General features: G+C 37.7%; 1 protein-coding gene across 1 annotated transcript in view; it reads left to right on the forward strand.

The window, feature by feature from the left end:
• Positions 1 to 1,623: 1,623 nt before the first annotated feature.
• The window catches only part of plch2b (phospholipase C, eta 2b), a 29,830-nt gene continuing 13,330 nt past the window's right edge, over positions 1,624 to 18,123 (forward strand). The window contains exons 1-10 of the mRNA XM_036560157.1: positions 1,624 to 1,831; positions 7,001 to 7,147; positions 7,685 to 7,927; positions 8,477 to 8,607; positions 12,642 to 12,812; positions 13,719 to 13,812; positions 15,112 to 15,315; positions 16,203 to 16,323; positions 16,786 to 16,957; positions 17,656 to 17,763. Of these exons, the coding sequence (XP_036416050.1) occupies positions 1,624 to 1,831; positions 7,001 to 7,147; positions 7,685 to 7,927; positions 8,477 to 8,607; positions 12,642 to 12,812; positions 13,719 to 13,812; positions 15,112 to 15,315; positions 16,203 to 16,323; positions 16,786 to 16,957; positions 17,656 to 17,763 (1,599 nt within the window). The remainder of the gene's footprint in view (positions 1,832 to 7,000; positions 7,148 to 7,684; positions 7,928 to 8,476; positions 8,608 to 12,641; positions 12,813 to 13,718; positions 13,813 to 15,111; positions 15,316 to 16,202; positions 16,324 to 16,785; positions 16,958 to 17,655; positions 17,764 to 18,123) is intronic.

Consider the following 18,123-nt stretch of genomic DNA (forward strand, 5'->3'; position numbering starts at 1 on the left):
AATTACACTTTGACATTTATTTGTGAATACATTATGGCTGCAACTGATGAGTACTTGTGTTATCGATTAATCTATGGACTATTATTTTATTGATCAGCTAATTTAGCCATTATGTCTTCTTTTACCTTTACTACCAGTCAACTCATTCTAAATTCCATAAAATATGTGGGGATTACCATTATTCCCAACATTGTTTCCTTCTAAAAAAAACATGCTAATTTGTACTTAAAATACAATTAAAAAACTTATTTTCAGAAGCCGGCTAGGTGTCCCCCTTTTCATGTTTGGAAGTGTAAGTCATTCCACTGTTTCCTCTTCTTCGAATCGTCCTGAGCAGCATGAAAATCCTCCATTGGGAATAAAGCCCAGCCTTCATCCTGGATTAGAGGTTTAGAGACTTGCTGACATGTGTTGCTCTTCACTCAGCTCCTCCTCAGCCTGAACTCCAGCATGGCTGACCTGAATGGGATTATAATTCGAGATATCAGGAATAAACTCACTTTTCATGGAATATATTGAGAGATACATGCCAAAAGCCAAACTAAAGAGAGGAACTTGTTGGGTTTGGATGAAATCAATTGAATGTGGATCTTTATCACCAAGGTTTGTGGTCCTGAACTAGTGCTGGGAGATATATTATCTATATTGGTATTAGTGTCTCACAGCAATACTGGCTATTAGATTTAGCAATAATGCAAGTTATGAGAAATTAGATAACCTTAGTTCATGTAATTTACTGGATGCTTCAGATTACTTTGGAAAGAACTAAACTAAACACTAAATAACACATTTCCTTAGAACACTTTGTACGGTGTTTTTGGTCATTTTAGGAGAATAAAAGAGAGCAAAACAGGCCGATCAAAACAAGCTCTGTTTTTAGCATGGCGTAGCAGTAATGGGGTCAATAACTTTATTAATGTTAACTTAAATATCATCAAATGGTATTTAACTGTATTTAACTACATTTATATTTCACCTTAAACTATAATATACTATGTTAGTGTCATAAGAAAACGTTGTATCTCCATTTCTTTGGGTTTTTTGTTCGTTTCTTTGTTTTTAACACCATCTGAAATTTGTCAGTTGCCTTTTATAACCTAAATCTCATTACATTAATGTACATTAAAGTTAAGAACCTTTTTACCTATTAGAGTAGTCTTACAACATGTGACCTGGGAAACAATTCAATAATGTAGCTTGCAGTTATTTCAATTCTTTGTCTACTTTCACATTGTATTCTGCTTTAAGCCTAATCACATTGCAAATGCTAAATGCTAAAATGGGCAGTAACATATGAGACTTTGTACTTTAACTATTACTATAAGAAATTTTGTATTTGTTTCAAACACCGGGTGATAAATCATTTATGTAGGGGTCATTTTGGTATCAAGCATTATTATTATCATTATTATTTGGTATCGATACTACACAAGTCAAAATTCCAGCTTTGTGACAACCCTATTTTGGGAATACAAGATTTTGTTATGATAGTAGTGACTGGGAGAATATTACAGATGTTGATATTTTTCAATATCGCTCAGCACTAGGCAGGACTGTGGCTGGTTAAAGTGTTGGAAAACAATGACCTGAGGAGCCGGGAGGTGTTTTTAAAGTGATACAGTGATGAACGCTTCTTCAGCCATGGCCCCACTGTCTCCAGTCATTTTTTCGCCCTCCTCTCTATCCCGGACCCCCCATCGACCTCCCAGCCCTGCCTTAATGACCTCGCCCAAACTCTGGCAGAAAGCTTCCATATCCCGCCTGGCTGAGGAGTTTTTCTGGATTGGTGGAAGCATTGTTGCAACGCCGAAATGGAGAATCGGTCAATTTGGTAAAACATTGCATCTAAAGCACACTTTCAAAAAATGGCGTACACTGTGTGCCCAAAAGTATGTAGACACCCCTTATATTTAGTTAATTCGGCTACTTGAAAATGCACCCGTTGCTGATACAGATATTCAGCACACACAGTTTGTATGAGTTCCATAGAAAAGCATTGCCAATAGAATGTGATGCTCCAGAGAAGATTCACACAATCCTGAGATCAGCATTCTCAATGCCAAGTGTTGGCTAGAGGGGTGTAAAGCCCCCCAGCATTGAGCTGTAGAGCAGTGGAACTACATTCCCTGGAGTGATAGAGCTCCATGGAGTGGCGTTGGTGATCCAGAACTAATCATCCAACATCAGTACCTGGCCTTACTAATGCTCTTGTGACTGAATGCAATCAAATCCTTACAGCAATGTGCCAACATCTAGTGTAAAGCTTTCCCAAAAGAGTAGATGCTGTTATTGCAGCAAAGAGGAATTGATTTCAGAAGAAACACTAGATGAGCATGTGTCTACAAACTTTTGAACAAACAGTGTACTAACCCCTTAACCCACCTTATCACTTAATTATTAATTTTAAGACTTATTATTAAGCAACTAGTGTGTAACTAATCTGTTTCTCTTCTAGAAATAAAGGTACCAAATAGAGAGATACAGAAGAACCACTTAAGTTTACAAAAGAACCTTTTAATTATTTAAAAAAAGGTTTTTTGTAAATGAGATGTGCAAATGTATAACCTTCTTAAGGCTTTCCATAGAACTGTACATATGAGCCAAGAACATTTAGGAAGTTTTATCCTAAGATTGTATGAGAGTGAAGTCAGTTCAGTTCATGCTACTTTGCTGGTATAAGAGATACAGGTACATTGCCACAGCTTGATAAATTGAATGCATTTTAACCCACAATAACAGCACATCTCTAAACAGAATTGTGGGACAAGATTTTTGTTTTTTTTAAGGGTGAATTTAACTTTGAAATTGTTTTAATCTAAAATCAGTGGTATTTTTTTTGTGAACTTGTTATGCACTCTGGGAATCATGTCACTGCCCTGAGGTGCTATAAATGGATCATAATCTATAGAAATGTCTCTAAAGTCTTTATATGCTTTAATAATGCAAAAGTTAATCTTGTTAAAACAGTTAGTTCAAGTTGTTGTTTTTTTTTGCCATGTGAACGCAGCGAGAAGCCCTCAGGCGGTTTAAATGGCATATGGACTCAGACACAATCCCCTTAGATTAGACTAGGGGAAACATCACATGACCCTTGTGCCCCAAATCTACTCTCTCAGTGTCCAAAACAAGCACAATTTCAATGAAAATCTTAAGACTAATTAAAAAGCATCAGTCTGGAACCTCTGAAAAAAAATAAAAAATGAAATAGAGTTTAAGAGCATTTAACCAATGAAAACCAACTAATTGCTCTTCAATTGTTTCTCACTTCTTCAGCCAGTCAGATTCACTGTGTACCAGAATTATCTGCTGGTGTTGTTGCCCACACATGAACAATACAGTTAGATATACAATAAAATACAATTTACTTCATGAACTGTTAAAGGGGGATTCCACCAATTTTTCAAAGTTTTTTTTTTTTTGAGATGTGAACAAAGCCTTTCAAAGTGGTTTGATGTGCGACACCTCACTGAAGAGAAACATACTAATTTTCTTTACAATAGGGGTGATAGGAACCAGCGGTCATGATGTCTACAATGCAAATGTAGCTGTTTTATTCACTATTCAAAACTACCAGTGAAGCTGCATGTCTTCTGAGTTTTAAAATGTAATGTTAATGACGATAAAATAGCAATAATGTGTGTGTGTGTTTGTGTGTGTGTGTGTGTGTGTGTGTGTGTGTGTGCGCGTGTGTGTGTATTCGATTCCCTGGAGAGACGACCAGGGTCCTGTCCGTGTGGAGTTTGCATGTTGTTCCCATGCAGACATGGGTTTCCCTCTCCCGCAGTCAAAAGACATGCGGTTAGGCCATCTCGAGATACTGAATTGCTGTGTGATTGTGTGTGTGTGTGAGACTTATTATTATGGGAGAAGTTTCAGTAATTGTATCTTATTTACACAGTACAATTACACAGGACTTTTATTTTAAGCGTGACCACTACATGCGCACACACACACACACACACACACACACACACACACACACACACACACATATATAAATATAAACAGTTACAATAACAATAACAAATGTTACCTATGCTCCTCATGAAGTGTCGCGGGGTGCCCGTCCTCACCGGCAGGAGCCCACAGTCCTGTCCATCAGTGCACTGGAGCGTAGAGACTGAGTGGGATGTTCAATTGTTGCAGCAGCCCCTTCTTTGGCATACACAGCAACACACATCCTCCTGCTGGGTGTGCTGGAACTTCTCACATCTCACAGCATCAATTCCAGTGCAACTTGGATGCTGGTGAGGTGTGCTCTGCCCTTGACCCTTGGGGATTCATTTACTGTTACTGGAGCTGTGCGTTCAGCTCCTCCAGCACTGGTAGCTTCAACCACAAAAAAAAGTCGTGGTGCCCTTGACCTGACAGCGAGCCCCACCCCTGGGAGATCCACCAAATGGTTCAGTTCTTCCAGAGCCAGCAGCTTCCCCCTACAGGGACTGAAGACCATACTGTCAGGGAGCCCCGACTCTCTGCCTAGGCTTTGCCACTAGCTGCCACAACCAGCTTTACTCGTCCCATCTCCAAGCGCAGCGTTTTCTTTCCACGGTCGAGCATGGCCATGGCTGCCTCAAGGAAGTCCTGTATAGATGCGAGCAAGAACTCGTGCACTCAACTCAGGCCCCCCGCTGGAGCCACTTCCTCATGTCAACTTGGCCACTCATGAGGGACAGTTGTTGCATCCCAGTTGGCAGGTGTGTTGCTTTCGGTGCAGGGAAAACACCAGTCACTCTAGGTGCAAGGGAGCATGCCTGGACATAGCAGCAATACTGGTTAGCCAGTGCCAGTGAGGGCAGTGAGATGTCTCTCCTCTGTGCTGCACTTGACCCAAAGTCCGTGGGTCACAGTGTACTGCCAGCACACCATTTGCACTTCCTGTAACACCAGCACACCATTAGCACCAGTCGCTCTCAGCATATTGAGATGCACTTAAGCTTTAATTTTCTCCAGCTGTAAACTGGAGTGATGTGGCTTTGTGCACTAGATTGTACGGTTCCATTATAGCAATAAATATAAATAATGAAACTGTTGTATAATCTCAGTTATACCATAATTATTATTGCATCAGTGTCACTTGCTGCTTGTCTCCACTGATGCTTTAGCAACAATTTCAACAGTGGTCATCAGTCAGTCGGTCAGTCTGTGACTTTGCAAGAGACAGTGACACCTGTAAGCATGTTTCAGGCAAAAACTATTGTAAAGAAAACTATCATAAAACAGTCTATCATTTATCAGGCAATACATTTGCAATTATTTCATGTAATAACTTGCTGTCATTACAAAACAGTGACACACAGTGAGGAAGCTTTTAGGGGCATCAAACACTTCAGCTGTCTGCGTCCTATCAGCACCGCTATCAACAACTCTAGAATGGTTAATTTCACATAAAATCACTCTCACTAACATATTATCCATTTTTTTGTGAAGAGACCCTAAAAATAAAAAAAAATGTGAAATTCCCCTTAAAGTCACACTTCTGTACATTTGGTTGAGGGTAACTTCAAACTTGCCTGTTAAAATGCTAAAGATTATTCTGTGCAGTATCTACATAAAGAAAAACGAACACTGTAAAAAGATTTTTTGTTTTAGTTTCCAAAAAAGTAAGTAAACTGGGTGCCTTTTGAGTTAACTGAAGTAAACAAAATAATAAGCGCCTTTATTCTGTTAACTTATTATTTGAAAGTAATAGAATATAAGACAGAATATAAGAGAATAAAAGTTATTATTTGAAGAATAATATAATACTTTTAAAGCATTACCTTACCCATTTAAGTGAAAACATTTTATCTTTGTTTTACAGTAAATGCACTCCTGTAAACTGAATGAATCAGAATCAAATCAATCAAACCAAATTCCAATCAGGTTTGAGTAAAGAAGAAGAAGAAGTTTTATTAGCAAAGCTGTGCAGCTCTGTTCTAGTGTATTATTTCTCTTGAATACATTACAAATAAACAATGGTTAGCGTGGACACAAGAGAGTAAAACTGAAGGACACGAACAAGCTCTTTAATTACACTGTTTCAGTGCTCTCCTTCATTTTTTTTCAAAATGACATTATACACTGAATACATCAGACAAGGTAAATAAAACAATAATCACTCATTTTAACAAACCTAAAAGCTACCTCCATCTTTATAAGCATTCTTTTTCATTTCTAAAATGTTTTATCGCCTTTAAATTTAGATGAAATATTGATGAAAGTGATTTTGCAAATAAACAATGTGAAAAAATGAATTTTTTTGTCCCACAGTCCCAGAGTTGTACAAGCTGTTTGTTTGTTTGTTCCATTTACATACCACCTTTACCCAAAGTCACTTTACAAAGAAGTGCATTTAAAAAAAATCACTTTACTACGTGTTTTGCATTGTAAAGAGACCTTGGGTATGAGAAAGATGTTGTTTAAATAAAACATTTTATTTATTTATTTATTTATTTATTTATTTATTTGGTAGAAAAGTGAAAATAAGACAAAATGATAACAGTTCCAAAACACTTCTGCAGTGCTGCGTGCCAGAGTGCTCGTAAAATACAGTCACGGCTGCTCCATCTGACGCAGCTGCATAATCTGATTGTGAGGTAAACCTGCTGGAAGAAAGACACCAGAGGATTCAAGGACACAAAACATTTCCCACAGGAAAACACACACAAACCAAACCAATTTCTGTGCATGCCTTAAATCATGGGATTTGTGTAATTCAATACAAGGAAATTATTTTGGTCTTTGTAAAAACAGCATGGTTCTTAACCATGTCACATTCTTGATTCTCCATAATATGCTGCAAGGGGTATTGCTATCGCAATATGCAGGAATTATCATATTATTAATTATAATCACAATTATAATCACAATACTAGTTGTAACACACAGTCAGACATGCACACATTCCAAGGTATTTCATTATATAATAATGAAAGTGTAAATTTATCATAAATGAACCATATTGCAGTACAATTCAATAAGAATGTTTTGTTTGGTGGTGTTTTTGTGTTCTTTACAGTGGAGCGGTGTATGTGCACCATGCAGGCTGGCACTCAGATGATCAAACTAAGAGGGAAGTCAAAGACGCTGGTGCGATTTTTCTATCTGGACGAGCACCGGTCCTGCATCCGGTGGAGACCGTCCAGGAAGCATGACAAAGCCAAAAGTAAGTTAGCCTCAAGTGGAAGTAAGTTAGTGTAGTGGTAGAAATACATCAGTACTAGTGATTTAGTTTTACTTTTTATGGGTTTGTTTATCCATACAAATCTGAAATTCATAATTCGCATTCAAGTAACACTTTAAAATTTGTATGTGTGGCTTTACAGTAAAGACCAAAAATATATATATTTGCTTTGGGCATTGAGCCCCAAAGAGCAGTATACATAACCAGATAACACAGACTATACAATTCAAAACATACATACATACATTCCCCAGTAAGTGCATTTCCTCCCATGTTAAACCAGTTTTTTTATTTAAACTATTTATTTAAATTATTTAGGCAAAACCTGCTCTTCATACCTAGGAAGACACTTTGATGACCATAAAGCTACAAATCAGAATTAGCAAATTCTTGTGCTAACAAAACTTTACTTCAAATTTTCAAAAGAAGGCAAGGTGACACAAAACTATTTACTGTCAATATATGTTAAGTCAGAGACTGAAACATTTATTTAGTTATTTTGCCGTCCTGTTTCTCCAGTCTCCATAGATTCCATCCATGAGGTATGTGAGGGAAAGAAAACCGAGATGTTTCAGCACTCCCACAGCAGTAAATTTGATTCAAACTGCTGCTTCAGTATTTATCATGGAAACCACGTGGAGTCCCTGGACCTGGTGACCACAAACGGGGAGGAGGCAAGGACCTGGATTACTGGCCTTAAGTACCTCATGGCCGGCATCAGCGACGAGGACAGTCTGGCACGGAGACAGCGGACCAGAGACCAATATCCTTCACTCTCTGACATGCAGGACAAACACCACGTTGTGCTGAGAATCAAACAAATTTTGTCCCCAGAGAGATGTACATGATGTTTAAAGCAGTACAAAATTATGATACTAAACAGTAGTGTAACTATGAACCAGGGCAGGAGTAATGTAGTAATGTAAGCTAATGATTGAAGCACATCATTATGTTGTCATAGCTACCCATGAGTCATAAGTGTAATTTTGTGTAAGAAGCAATATAAGGGGTCAGACATGACATGTTTGGTGTCTGAAGTTTGCTTCTTTAGTTTTAGCACTGGAGCTACTAGTTATCTAATGCAGCTACTAACATGTAATGGATGCTTATACCTCACAATTAGCATTGTTAAATAATTTCAATACACACTGTGATCTATAAAAAATAGTAGCTACTAGTTTTACTTGCACATTAACAACCAATTACAATATTTTTATCTAGAACTGTCAGTGTGCACCATTATAATTACGCAGCAAGATCTATCCTGTTTGTTTTAGTTTGTTCAACATTTTTACCTTGACTCTTTCTGCAAATGGTTGAGACAGACGTTTTCAGAAGCAGATAAAAATGGAGATGGAAACCTGAGTATTGGAGAAGTTCTACAGCTCCTTCATAAACTCAACGTAAATCTACCCAGGCAGAAAGTCAGAGAAATGTTTGAGGTGGGTTATATTTTATACAGAAGTGGAGGGGGCTTCACTTTCATACCCAAAAGTTCAGGTTTAAATGTTGTGAAACCTAAAGTCAAGTTAATATTTTTGGTTAAGAAACACCACAGCTAAATCTCAGCATTTTTCTATTTTCCAATGAAAATAAGCAGTCTTACAGTTGGATGAACATGGTACGCTGTGCAATTTGAGACTCAAATTCTGTATGTATCTATTTGTAACAAATGTGAACTAGTTTATTGGCCGTTAACTAGTTAGGTAGCTTTTTGCCAACCTTAATGATGGTAAGTGTAGTTGTACATTATATGTCCAATATTTATACCCTTCTTTAGTTGGCATTGGGTAGGCTCGTGTACAGCTTCTCCAGAACATTCCATTCTATTGGCATGGTTTTCTATGGAGATTATACAAGCTTCATGTAAGCAGTTGAACACCTGTGTTGACAATAAGTGCATCTTTAAGTAGCTGAATTTATTAATTACAAGAGCTATTGGGCTACTTTTGGACATATAGGGTATAAGGCTGTATTTTCCTAGCATACTTACTTACTTTGTTATAACATTTTGTTATATAGGCACATGTGTATAGATGATCTTAGGTCATTATAAGTAGGTTTTAGGACATAAAATCCCAATTCCCAAAAGCTGGGACAGAATGTGAAATGCAAATAATAAGAGAAAACATGATTTGTAAATCTACTATGACCTGTGTTCAAACAAGAGCAGTACAAATATAAGGTATTTAATGTTTTACCTTACCAAAGTTGTACACACACATTTCAAAACTGATGCCTGCAACAAAAGTTCCAAAAGTCCAAAGTTGGGACAGGGACAATTTAAGACTAGAAACCTTGTGAAATGTTCAAAAAACCTCTTCAACAGATGATGCAGTTATGCTTTGGTATAAAAGGGGCATTCATGAAAGGCCTAGTGCTTTATAAGCAAGGATGGGTCATGGCTCACCACTTTGCCAACAAATTCATCAGAGAATAATCAGTTTAAGAAAATCATCAAAGAATATCATCAAAAGATTCAGGGAATCCAGAAAAATCTCTGTGTGTCTGTGATGGGTATCACCACATGGGCAAGGGAATACTTCAATACAATAAACACTGTTCATCGCTGAATCCACAAATGCATGTAAAGAATGTAATGTCACAGTAATGTCAACAATATCTAGAAATTCTGCTGACTTCTCTGGGCTCAAACTCATCTGAAATGGACTCATGCACAGTGAAAACATGTTTTGTGGTCTGATAAGTAAACCTTTCAGATTGTTTAAGGAAATAATGGACGTTGAAAAGGACCATCCAGACTGTTACCAGTGTGAAGTTTGAAAGCCAGGGCCTGTCATGGTATGGGGGAGTATCAGTGGCATGGCTAACACCTGTGAAGATCTGTGAATCCACCCTTAATGTTGAAAGATATATACACATTGTGGAGCAGTATATGTTGTCTTTTAAACATCATGTTTTTCAGGGACGTCCATGCTTCTTTCACCATGATAACACCAAGCCACATTCTGTACGTATTATAACAGCATGGCTTTGTAATCAGAGTGCAGGTGCTAGACTGACCTGCCTGTCTCCTATTGAAAATGTGTAGTGTGTTAAGGCAAAACAGACAACAGAGGCCTTGTACAGTTGTGCAGCTGAAGACTTCTACAAAGGAAAAATGGAAAAAAAAAACTCTTGACTGGATCAACTAGTGTCTTCAGTCCACAAACAATTGTGTTGTTGTCAAAAGTGCTGTTGAAAGAAAATGTGATGTAACACAGTGGTAAACATGGTCCTGCTTTAACTTTTTGGAAGTGCTTTCAGGCATCATATTTGGAATGAGAATATGTTTATTAAAAACAATAAAATTAATAAGGTAAAACATCGAATGTAGAGGTTTTGTACAGTTTTAATAAAGCAAGAAGTCACGAGAGGCTGTGGGTTACTGCGATTTTATCACGGGGAAGGGTGTTCTGTCCTAAAACTCCCTTCCCCGTGATAAAATCGCAGTAACGCACTGCCTCGAGTGGCTTATTGCTTTTATAAAACGGCGGCCAACATAAAACATATTAAAATACACAATGATTTGGATAATTACTTAAGTTATTATTAATAATAATCAACATAAGTATTCCACCAAGAAATGTAGTTCCTTTAGAGTACAGTATCGTTGCTAAGCAGCCATTGACTGCTGAATGAGGAGAACAACGTTTCGTCGCCAATCACTGTATACTGCAGACATTTCACGATGTGCTAGAAGCTAGAAATTCTAAACTTAATGTTACACAGCACACTATTTAGCTAGGGAATACAGAGCCATTTTGGATTCAGCCTGGGTTTGATGCTACTTCTGAAACACGGACATTTGAAGCGTGTAAGCCATTCAGGTGACATTCTTTAGATTTTTATCTTGCCGTTTTTTCAGTTAATCATACAGTGAGCACTTTAATTCAAGCCTGAGATATTAATGTTGAAGTTGTTTAGCATGCCTGCTATCTTTAAGGCTGCTGGCTAACTGACCAGCCTAGTTCTAGTAAAGTTTTCAGCCCCTCAGTTTAAACAAAAACAGGTTCTTACTTTATCAGTACACTTGGTGCTCCGTGTGATCAGCATTAGAGTCAAAGATTAATCCATTAACAGCAGAAGGGTTTTTTGTGCCAGTTCAGTTGCTGTGAGATGGTCACAGCCATGGTAGCCATATCGTGGATTTTACAACGGCTTTGAACATGGCTCAGCCACTCCGATTTTAGAACCGGAACTATCCGTTTTATAATACAGGTCAAACACCTGTATTAATCACCTGTAATCACTGCCATCTATTCTTACTAGAATTTCTAGACTTTCCAAAACTTTAGATTTGGGGTTTCTAATATAGAAATATCAGTTTTTTAACATAGATTATTTTTTAATTGTTTAAACTACACCTTTAGCGGGACTCTAAGGCCCAATCCCATTTCTTCTTTTTACCCCTACCCCTTGTTTTCGAGTGTCAGCCTAGTGGTTGAAATCCTGCCCTACAAAATCGAAATGGGACAAAAAAAAAAAAGCAGTTACATTCTGGTACTTCAGTCGTCAATACTGCTGGACTATTTCAGGTGGAACGGGAAAATTAGCTAGCTAGCTACCGAGACATTAGCATGCTATTAGCGATTTTTTATGCTTGTTATGAAGAAAACCACCATAATACATTGAAATGACATTAAACTAAGATAATACAATGGTTTTTGTAATTTTTTAATGGAGAAAATACTTACATTTGTGGGTTTCTTTGGTTGCTCGCGCAGCCATCTTGCCGCTTTTTATTTTTTCTCATAATACTGCGTTTGGAGTGTGCCTCTGAAAAACCTCCGTTTGGAGGGCCATGTAGCCCTAACACTTCGCCTTAACCCTCTATTTCAACAAAAATTGGGACACCCTAACCCTAGACATGAACATGCAAAACAGAGGGCTAAGGGCTAAGTGGTAGGGGAAAGGAGTGAAATGGGATTGGGCCTAAGTCTTGCATTATTTGGCATAGCTGCAAATGCATTCAAAGATGCATTCAAAGTTTTGCCACCTGCATGACAGAAATAGTTCTCATTGAAAGGCCATCATATGGCCCGATGTAAACAGATAGCATTAGTCTGTAAAGTGGTGAAGACTTCGGCACCTCCATTGCATAAGTTAGAAGTATCCCTCTCTGAACTGTCAAATGCTGAGCGAAGCCTGTTTGATACTGTCTAAGTGAAATGTGCAATCTTGCTAAAGATGTGGGAGCTAAAGTTGGCTTCCTGTTCGCCAGCTTATTTTGGGAATTTTCCAGTCCAACTTAAATGGTGCCATAATTACATTCTGGTGATGTACATTCTACAGCACCTTTAAAAACAATGTTTGCAGCTTTTTCTGCTTTATTAAACTGTTGTATAAAAGCAATAGAACACTCAGGGTGGTGTGTTGTAGTGAATAACATCCAAATCACAGCCATGATGATATTGACATAACACACAACCTATTGTGTTCTATTGTTCAGGTATTATTATACATTTTTCTGTAGGAGGCTGACACAGATGATAATCAAGGATGTTTAGCATTTGAGGAGTTTTGCAACTTCTATAAGATGATCTCAACCCGGCTGGAACTTTATTTAATAATGCTGACCTACAGCCACCGTAAGGAGCATATGGACATAAACGACCTGACACGCTTCCTGGAGAGTGAGCAGAAGGCGAGTAAAACCCATTCCGCAAACAGCTGAAACTCTGAAGTTGTGTGGTCATTCTGTAGTTTGCCTCATATTAGGAACTCTGTGTTGAAGCTAGTTTTTTGGTGAAAAAAATGTTTCAAGCCGATATGTTTTGCCATGTGGACATCTTTCCTCCCAATGTCACAAGATTATCTGAATTATGAGGTTGTTAAAGTAGGTAGGACTGAAAAAAGAATGGGCTTAGCTTGAAAATTGCAACTTCCAAAATCCCCCTCCTTCCTCTCCGATATTATATCAGTGCCGAGTATTAGTGTGCTTGTAGCACATATGTATTATATGTATTCAATTTGGAACATTTTTGTTTACCGCAGGACATGAATGAGGTGATCTTTGAAAAATGCTACTTATTTTTCTCATAGAGAAAATCTGCTTAGACCTGGAGTTCCTAATTTGGTCACAGTGACAGACTGTAACATTTTATGCAGCTCTTATGTCCCTTTGAAAGCTTTGGCTAATGCTGGCTTAAAATTTAAGCCCACAGTTTGTCACACTGTTTAGCACAATGAAATATCTCTAATTTTTAAAATGTTTTAGACCTGACAGTAAAAGCTTATGTTAACCCTTTAAACTCTAAGCGACCTTCACTTCCTCACTCTCAAAAATACAGAACTCACAGTTAAGTTTCATAAAATTTACAGAATAATTCAAGAAAGTCATTGAATAAGTCATAGTAGTTACTCAATCTGAATCATGTTTAGTAGTACCAAAAAATAAGTCTTAAGATTAGTAATTAAACAATAAGCCTGCAGTTTAAGGAGAAAACAACTTCCCTATTAGAAGAAAAAGCAGGTTAAGTTAAAAATAAAAGTTGCATTGTAATTATTTATAACAGATATTCTCTAACGAAATCATGTATATCTTTTCAAGATGGTGATTGTGTCTCGAGAATACTGCCAGATGATTATAAACCAGTTTGAGCCATGTCCAGAAAACCGAGCACAGCTGGTCCTGGGAATCGATGGTAAGATGTAGTAAATATAAAATTTTTGCAATTCCTCCCTTACCCCAAATGTGGTCAATCCGCTGATATACACACTACCTGGCCATATGTGCTTGTTGAACATCTCATTCCAAAACAAGGTACATTAATATACAGTTGGTCCCCCTTTGGCTGCTATAACATGACTGCCTCCGTTCTTTTGAGAATTAGTGAGGTTGGCCGAGAAGGCCTGGCTTGCAGTCAGCACTCCAATTCTTCCCAAATTTATAAAAGTGTGTAGTGGAGTTGAGGTCAGGGCTCTGTGCAGGCCCGTCAAGTTCTCACAAGTTCTTCCAACATTGGAAGCACACAATTCTCTACAATGTCACTACCATGTAGCATTAGGATTTCCTGTCACAAGGGGCCCAAACCATTAAAAATAGCCTCTCCACCAAACTTTAAAAACATTTTTGGCCATGGAAACCCAATCCGTGAAGCTTCTGATGAACAGTTCTTGTGCTGACATTGCTTCCAGAAGAAGTTTGGAACTCTATAGTGAGTGCTGCTACCAAGGACAGATAATTTTAACATGCTACGCACTTCAGCTCAGCACCATGATCTTGTTTGGTCTATTGCTTTGTGTTTGAGCAGTTGTTCCTTCTATGCTTTTCCACTTCTCAGTTGATCAAGGCAGCTCTAGCAGGCATAAATCTGATGAACAAACTTGTTGAAAAGGTGGCATCCTATAGTAGTGTCATAGTGGAAGTCTCTAGTGGAGCTCTCCAGTACAACCTGTTCTTCTGGTAGTGTTTGTCTAATGAGATTGCATGGCTGTGTGCTTGATTTTATGCACTTCTTAGAAATGGCCATGGCTGAAATAGCCAAGCCTACTAATTCAAAGAGTTGTGAGTACCAGTGGTAGCCTGAGCAATGTGTTTCAGTTAGATGTTAAAAAAAGAAAAAAGCGGCATCTTAATTTCAGTGCTTTGTACTTAACTGCTACAAAGTAAATATATGTCTTAATATCTGCTGCAATCTTTAAATAAAACATGGAATGTTTTTTACAAGCTACAAATGTCCATGTTATAAAAAATGTTCATGTGACTCTCTTTTAGCTTAGTGCTCACATAAAATTGGATTTCTCATAGAGGTGTTTTTTGATATTTATGGCCCAAACTGAAGGCCTAGCTCTAATAGTCATGATACGCCACTTGTTAGCATTACTTGTTAGTTATAGTAGCCTCATAGCCACGGTGTAAAACTGATCCACTATGATTAGGGTAAGTGGGAAAGTGAATTTTGTTCAAAGATATGAATGCAAAGTGCTGTTTGCTCCCAAAGGTTTCACCAACTTCATGCGGAGTCCAGCAGGGGACATTTTCAACCCAGAGCATTACCAGGTGAATCAGGACATGACTCAGCCACTCACAAACTACTACATTGCCTCCTCACACAACACCTACCTGACCGGAGACCAGCTGTTGTCCCAGTCTCGTGTCGACATGTATGCCTATGTCCTGCAGGCCGGCTGCCGCTGTGTTGAAGGTTAGCAACACTCAAAGCTTTCAGCACAGCAGAGCAGTGCTTAATATATAAGTTCATATTTTATAAATGTATTGTGGTGGCTGCCATGGGGCACACAGCCTCTCTGGAGTTCGGGAGGCGTGGCCAAGCGAAGGGGCATATGAAGAGGCTCATGGGAGGCACGAGTTTCCAGCAAAAAGGGACTGTTGTTGTTGTGCGTTTAGTTTGAGATGTGCTATGTGTTTATTGTGTGTTTATGTGCTGGGTCGTGGGTTTAGTTGGTTAGGCTAAGTGTCTACAGTGACACTAGAGTGGAACTGCATGGCTGTAAGTGACCCTTCTAGCAATTCCAATGTTAGGCAAGTGGTCTTGTTTAAAATAAAAGAGCATTTCTTAAGAGAAATTATGGCCTCTTCTGGCTCTTCTTCTGCATGATGCTGCAGTATGTTCACTGTAGATGTGTTCAAACTGGACCCCTTAGGGAAAAAGGGATTGGAATACTTACAGTCTTAGGAAAAAGAGCTCTATGTAGTACTAAGAAAAGGTTCTATGACTTAGCAGAACCCTTTTGGGTCTGTATAGAACCATTTTAAAGGTACCATATACAGCAGGTTTTCCATCATACATATGAACCATTTAACCATTTTTGCATTCAAGTGGTTTTTTGAGTTGTTTAGGTTCTGTGTAGGCCATAACTGTTGCCTTTACTAAAGAAACCCTGAAGAACACCATTTTAGTGATGTATTTTTAATTATTTTGATTGATAATCAAATAGATAATTATTGTGTGTTAATATTCATTGTCCATGATTAATTTTAGCCTTTTATTATTATTAATTAATCAGTTATTGAAATAGTCAGGTTTTTCTTCCGTCACAGCCTTGGTATTCTGTCTTTCTCTGTCTGCAGTGGACTGCTGGGATGGTCCTGATGGAGAGCCGATCATTCATCATGGCTACACTCTTACCTCAAAAATCCTCTTCAGAGACGTTGTTGAGACCATCAACAAATACGCTTTTGCCAAAAGCCAGTAAGAATTATGAGGGTGGTTTGGATGCTCTGTAAACATTAAGCATATTTTTCTCAGGAGAAACAGTGTTTTAGTGTAGGTCACGAATACAGTGCTCATCAGGAGCTCTAACTCATTATTAGCTGTTTAGATCTTGGCATTTTTTCTTTTTAAAAAAATCTGCAAAACCAAAGTAACAAAGTCCTATACTACATTGGGAATAATGCCATCTCCTTTTTGCTGTGATGTCAGCATTCATCAGCACTAAACCACTTTTAGACCAGTTTTGGGCAAAAGTGTTTTAAAATGTGTTTTTAACAATAGTTTGGTAAAGAAAATTGTCAAATCAAAATAGTGTTGAATATAAGTGTACCCAAAGGATTAGCATATAGCTTTATTATGCTAACAAAATCTTTCTTAATTGAAAAGTAACAGTCAAAATCAAACATTTCTCTGAAAATTAAAAAAAAATTCTCATTGCAGATACCCCGTAATCATCTCCATAGAGAATCACTGCTCAGTGCCTCAACAAAAGAAAATGGCTCAGTATCTCACTGAGGTGCTGCAGGACAAGCTGGATTTGTCCAGTGTTAACATTAATGAATCCCGCCGGCTTCCCTCACCTGAGGTCCTCAAAGGGAAAGTTCTCGTGAAGGTGAGTTAAACTCTTTCTTTACAGGGCTCATATAAAGAATTTATTAATATCTGAAATAATTTAATGTAGTATATAAACATTGTTAAACTTTCAAAATGATCCCTTTCCAGTATAGTCCAAGTATGGTGGTCCGCACAAAACATATCCTGCTTTTTCTTTGCTGCATTAAAAAGCACATAGATCTAATAGAAATGCATTACGTATATATTTTTTCACATTCAATGCAAGTTTAGCATTTTTTACTTGTCTAAAAGGTTAATGTCACATCTTATAAACTCATATATCATCTAGAATCCAGTGTTTACCAGTTGTAAATACGGCTTTGTCGGCCGCTTCATCGCAATTTACAGGTGGGAAAATGGTAGTTTCCAGTTTCCGACACCACCAAAAACTGCTGAAAAAAAAATTAATTATTCACACCATAGATATACTAGAATTATGTTAGGACCAAGGCATTAACTGGAATAGCAGTAAGTTAAATATATTCAAAATCATAATTTATATGGTACTTTCTATTGGGGTGTTGCTGTCTCAAACGCTAACCTCTAAATTTCAACTTGTAAAAATAATATGTATAATTTTTTGTATTTTTTTTTATGTTTTTCTCAATGCAAACGTTAGAAGTGGGCTGACAAATGAAGAATGTGTTAAAAAAATATATATATAACAAATACAATGTAATTTATGGTATACTTCAGGGTAAGAAGCTGCCTGCTAATATAGATGCAGATGCAGAAGAGGGGGACGTGTCTGATGAAGACAGCGGAGAAGATGAAGAGGAGGAAGAGGAAGAGACAAATGAAGAGGTCATCACTGACTTAATTTACATTAATGTGATCAATAATGAGAGAAACACAAAAACTTCACACAAAAAATCCAGAGTTTTAAAAAAGCTTTTGCTCTTTGTCTATTTTATTTTTAACTGCCTGCATTTGCTGTTGATTGTGTATTCTGGAAGAAAAACTAGCTATAAAGTCTTTTTACCCAGAAAAAATTAACAGTGGTCACAGGTAGTCAAAGTCAAAGCCAGCTTGTAATTCCTTCTCATCATAGAAGTGTTGAGAGAGGAACGAAACCTAATATCTCCAGGACACAGTGCTACATTTAACAAAGAACAGCAGCTGACAACATTGTAGACAGAAAATAAATACAATTAATACAAACTA

Source organism: Colossoma macropomum, unplaced genomic scaffold (assembly GCF_904425465.1).
Source record: "Colossoma macropomum unplaced genomic scaffold, Colossoma_macropomum, whole genome shotgun sequence".
Classification (NCBI taxonomy): Eukaryota; Metazoa; Chordata; class Actinopteri; order Characiformes; family Serrasalmidae; genus Colossoma; species Colossoma macropomum.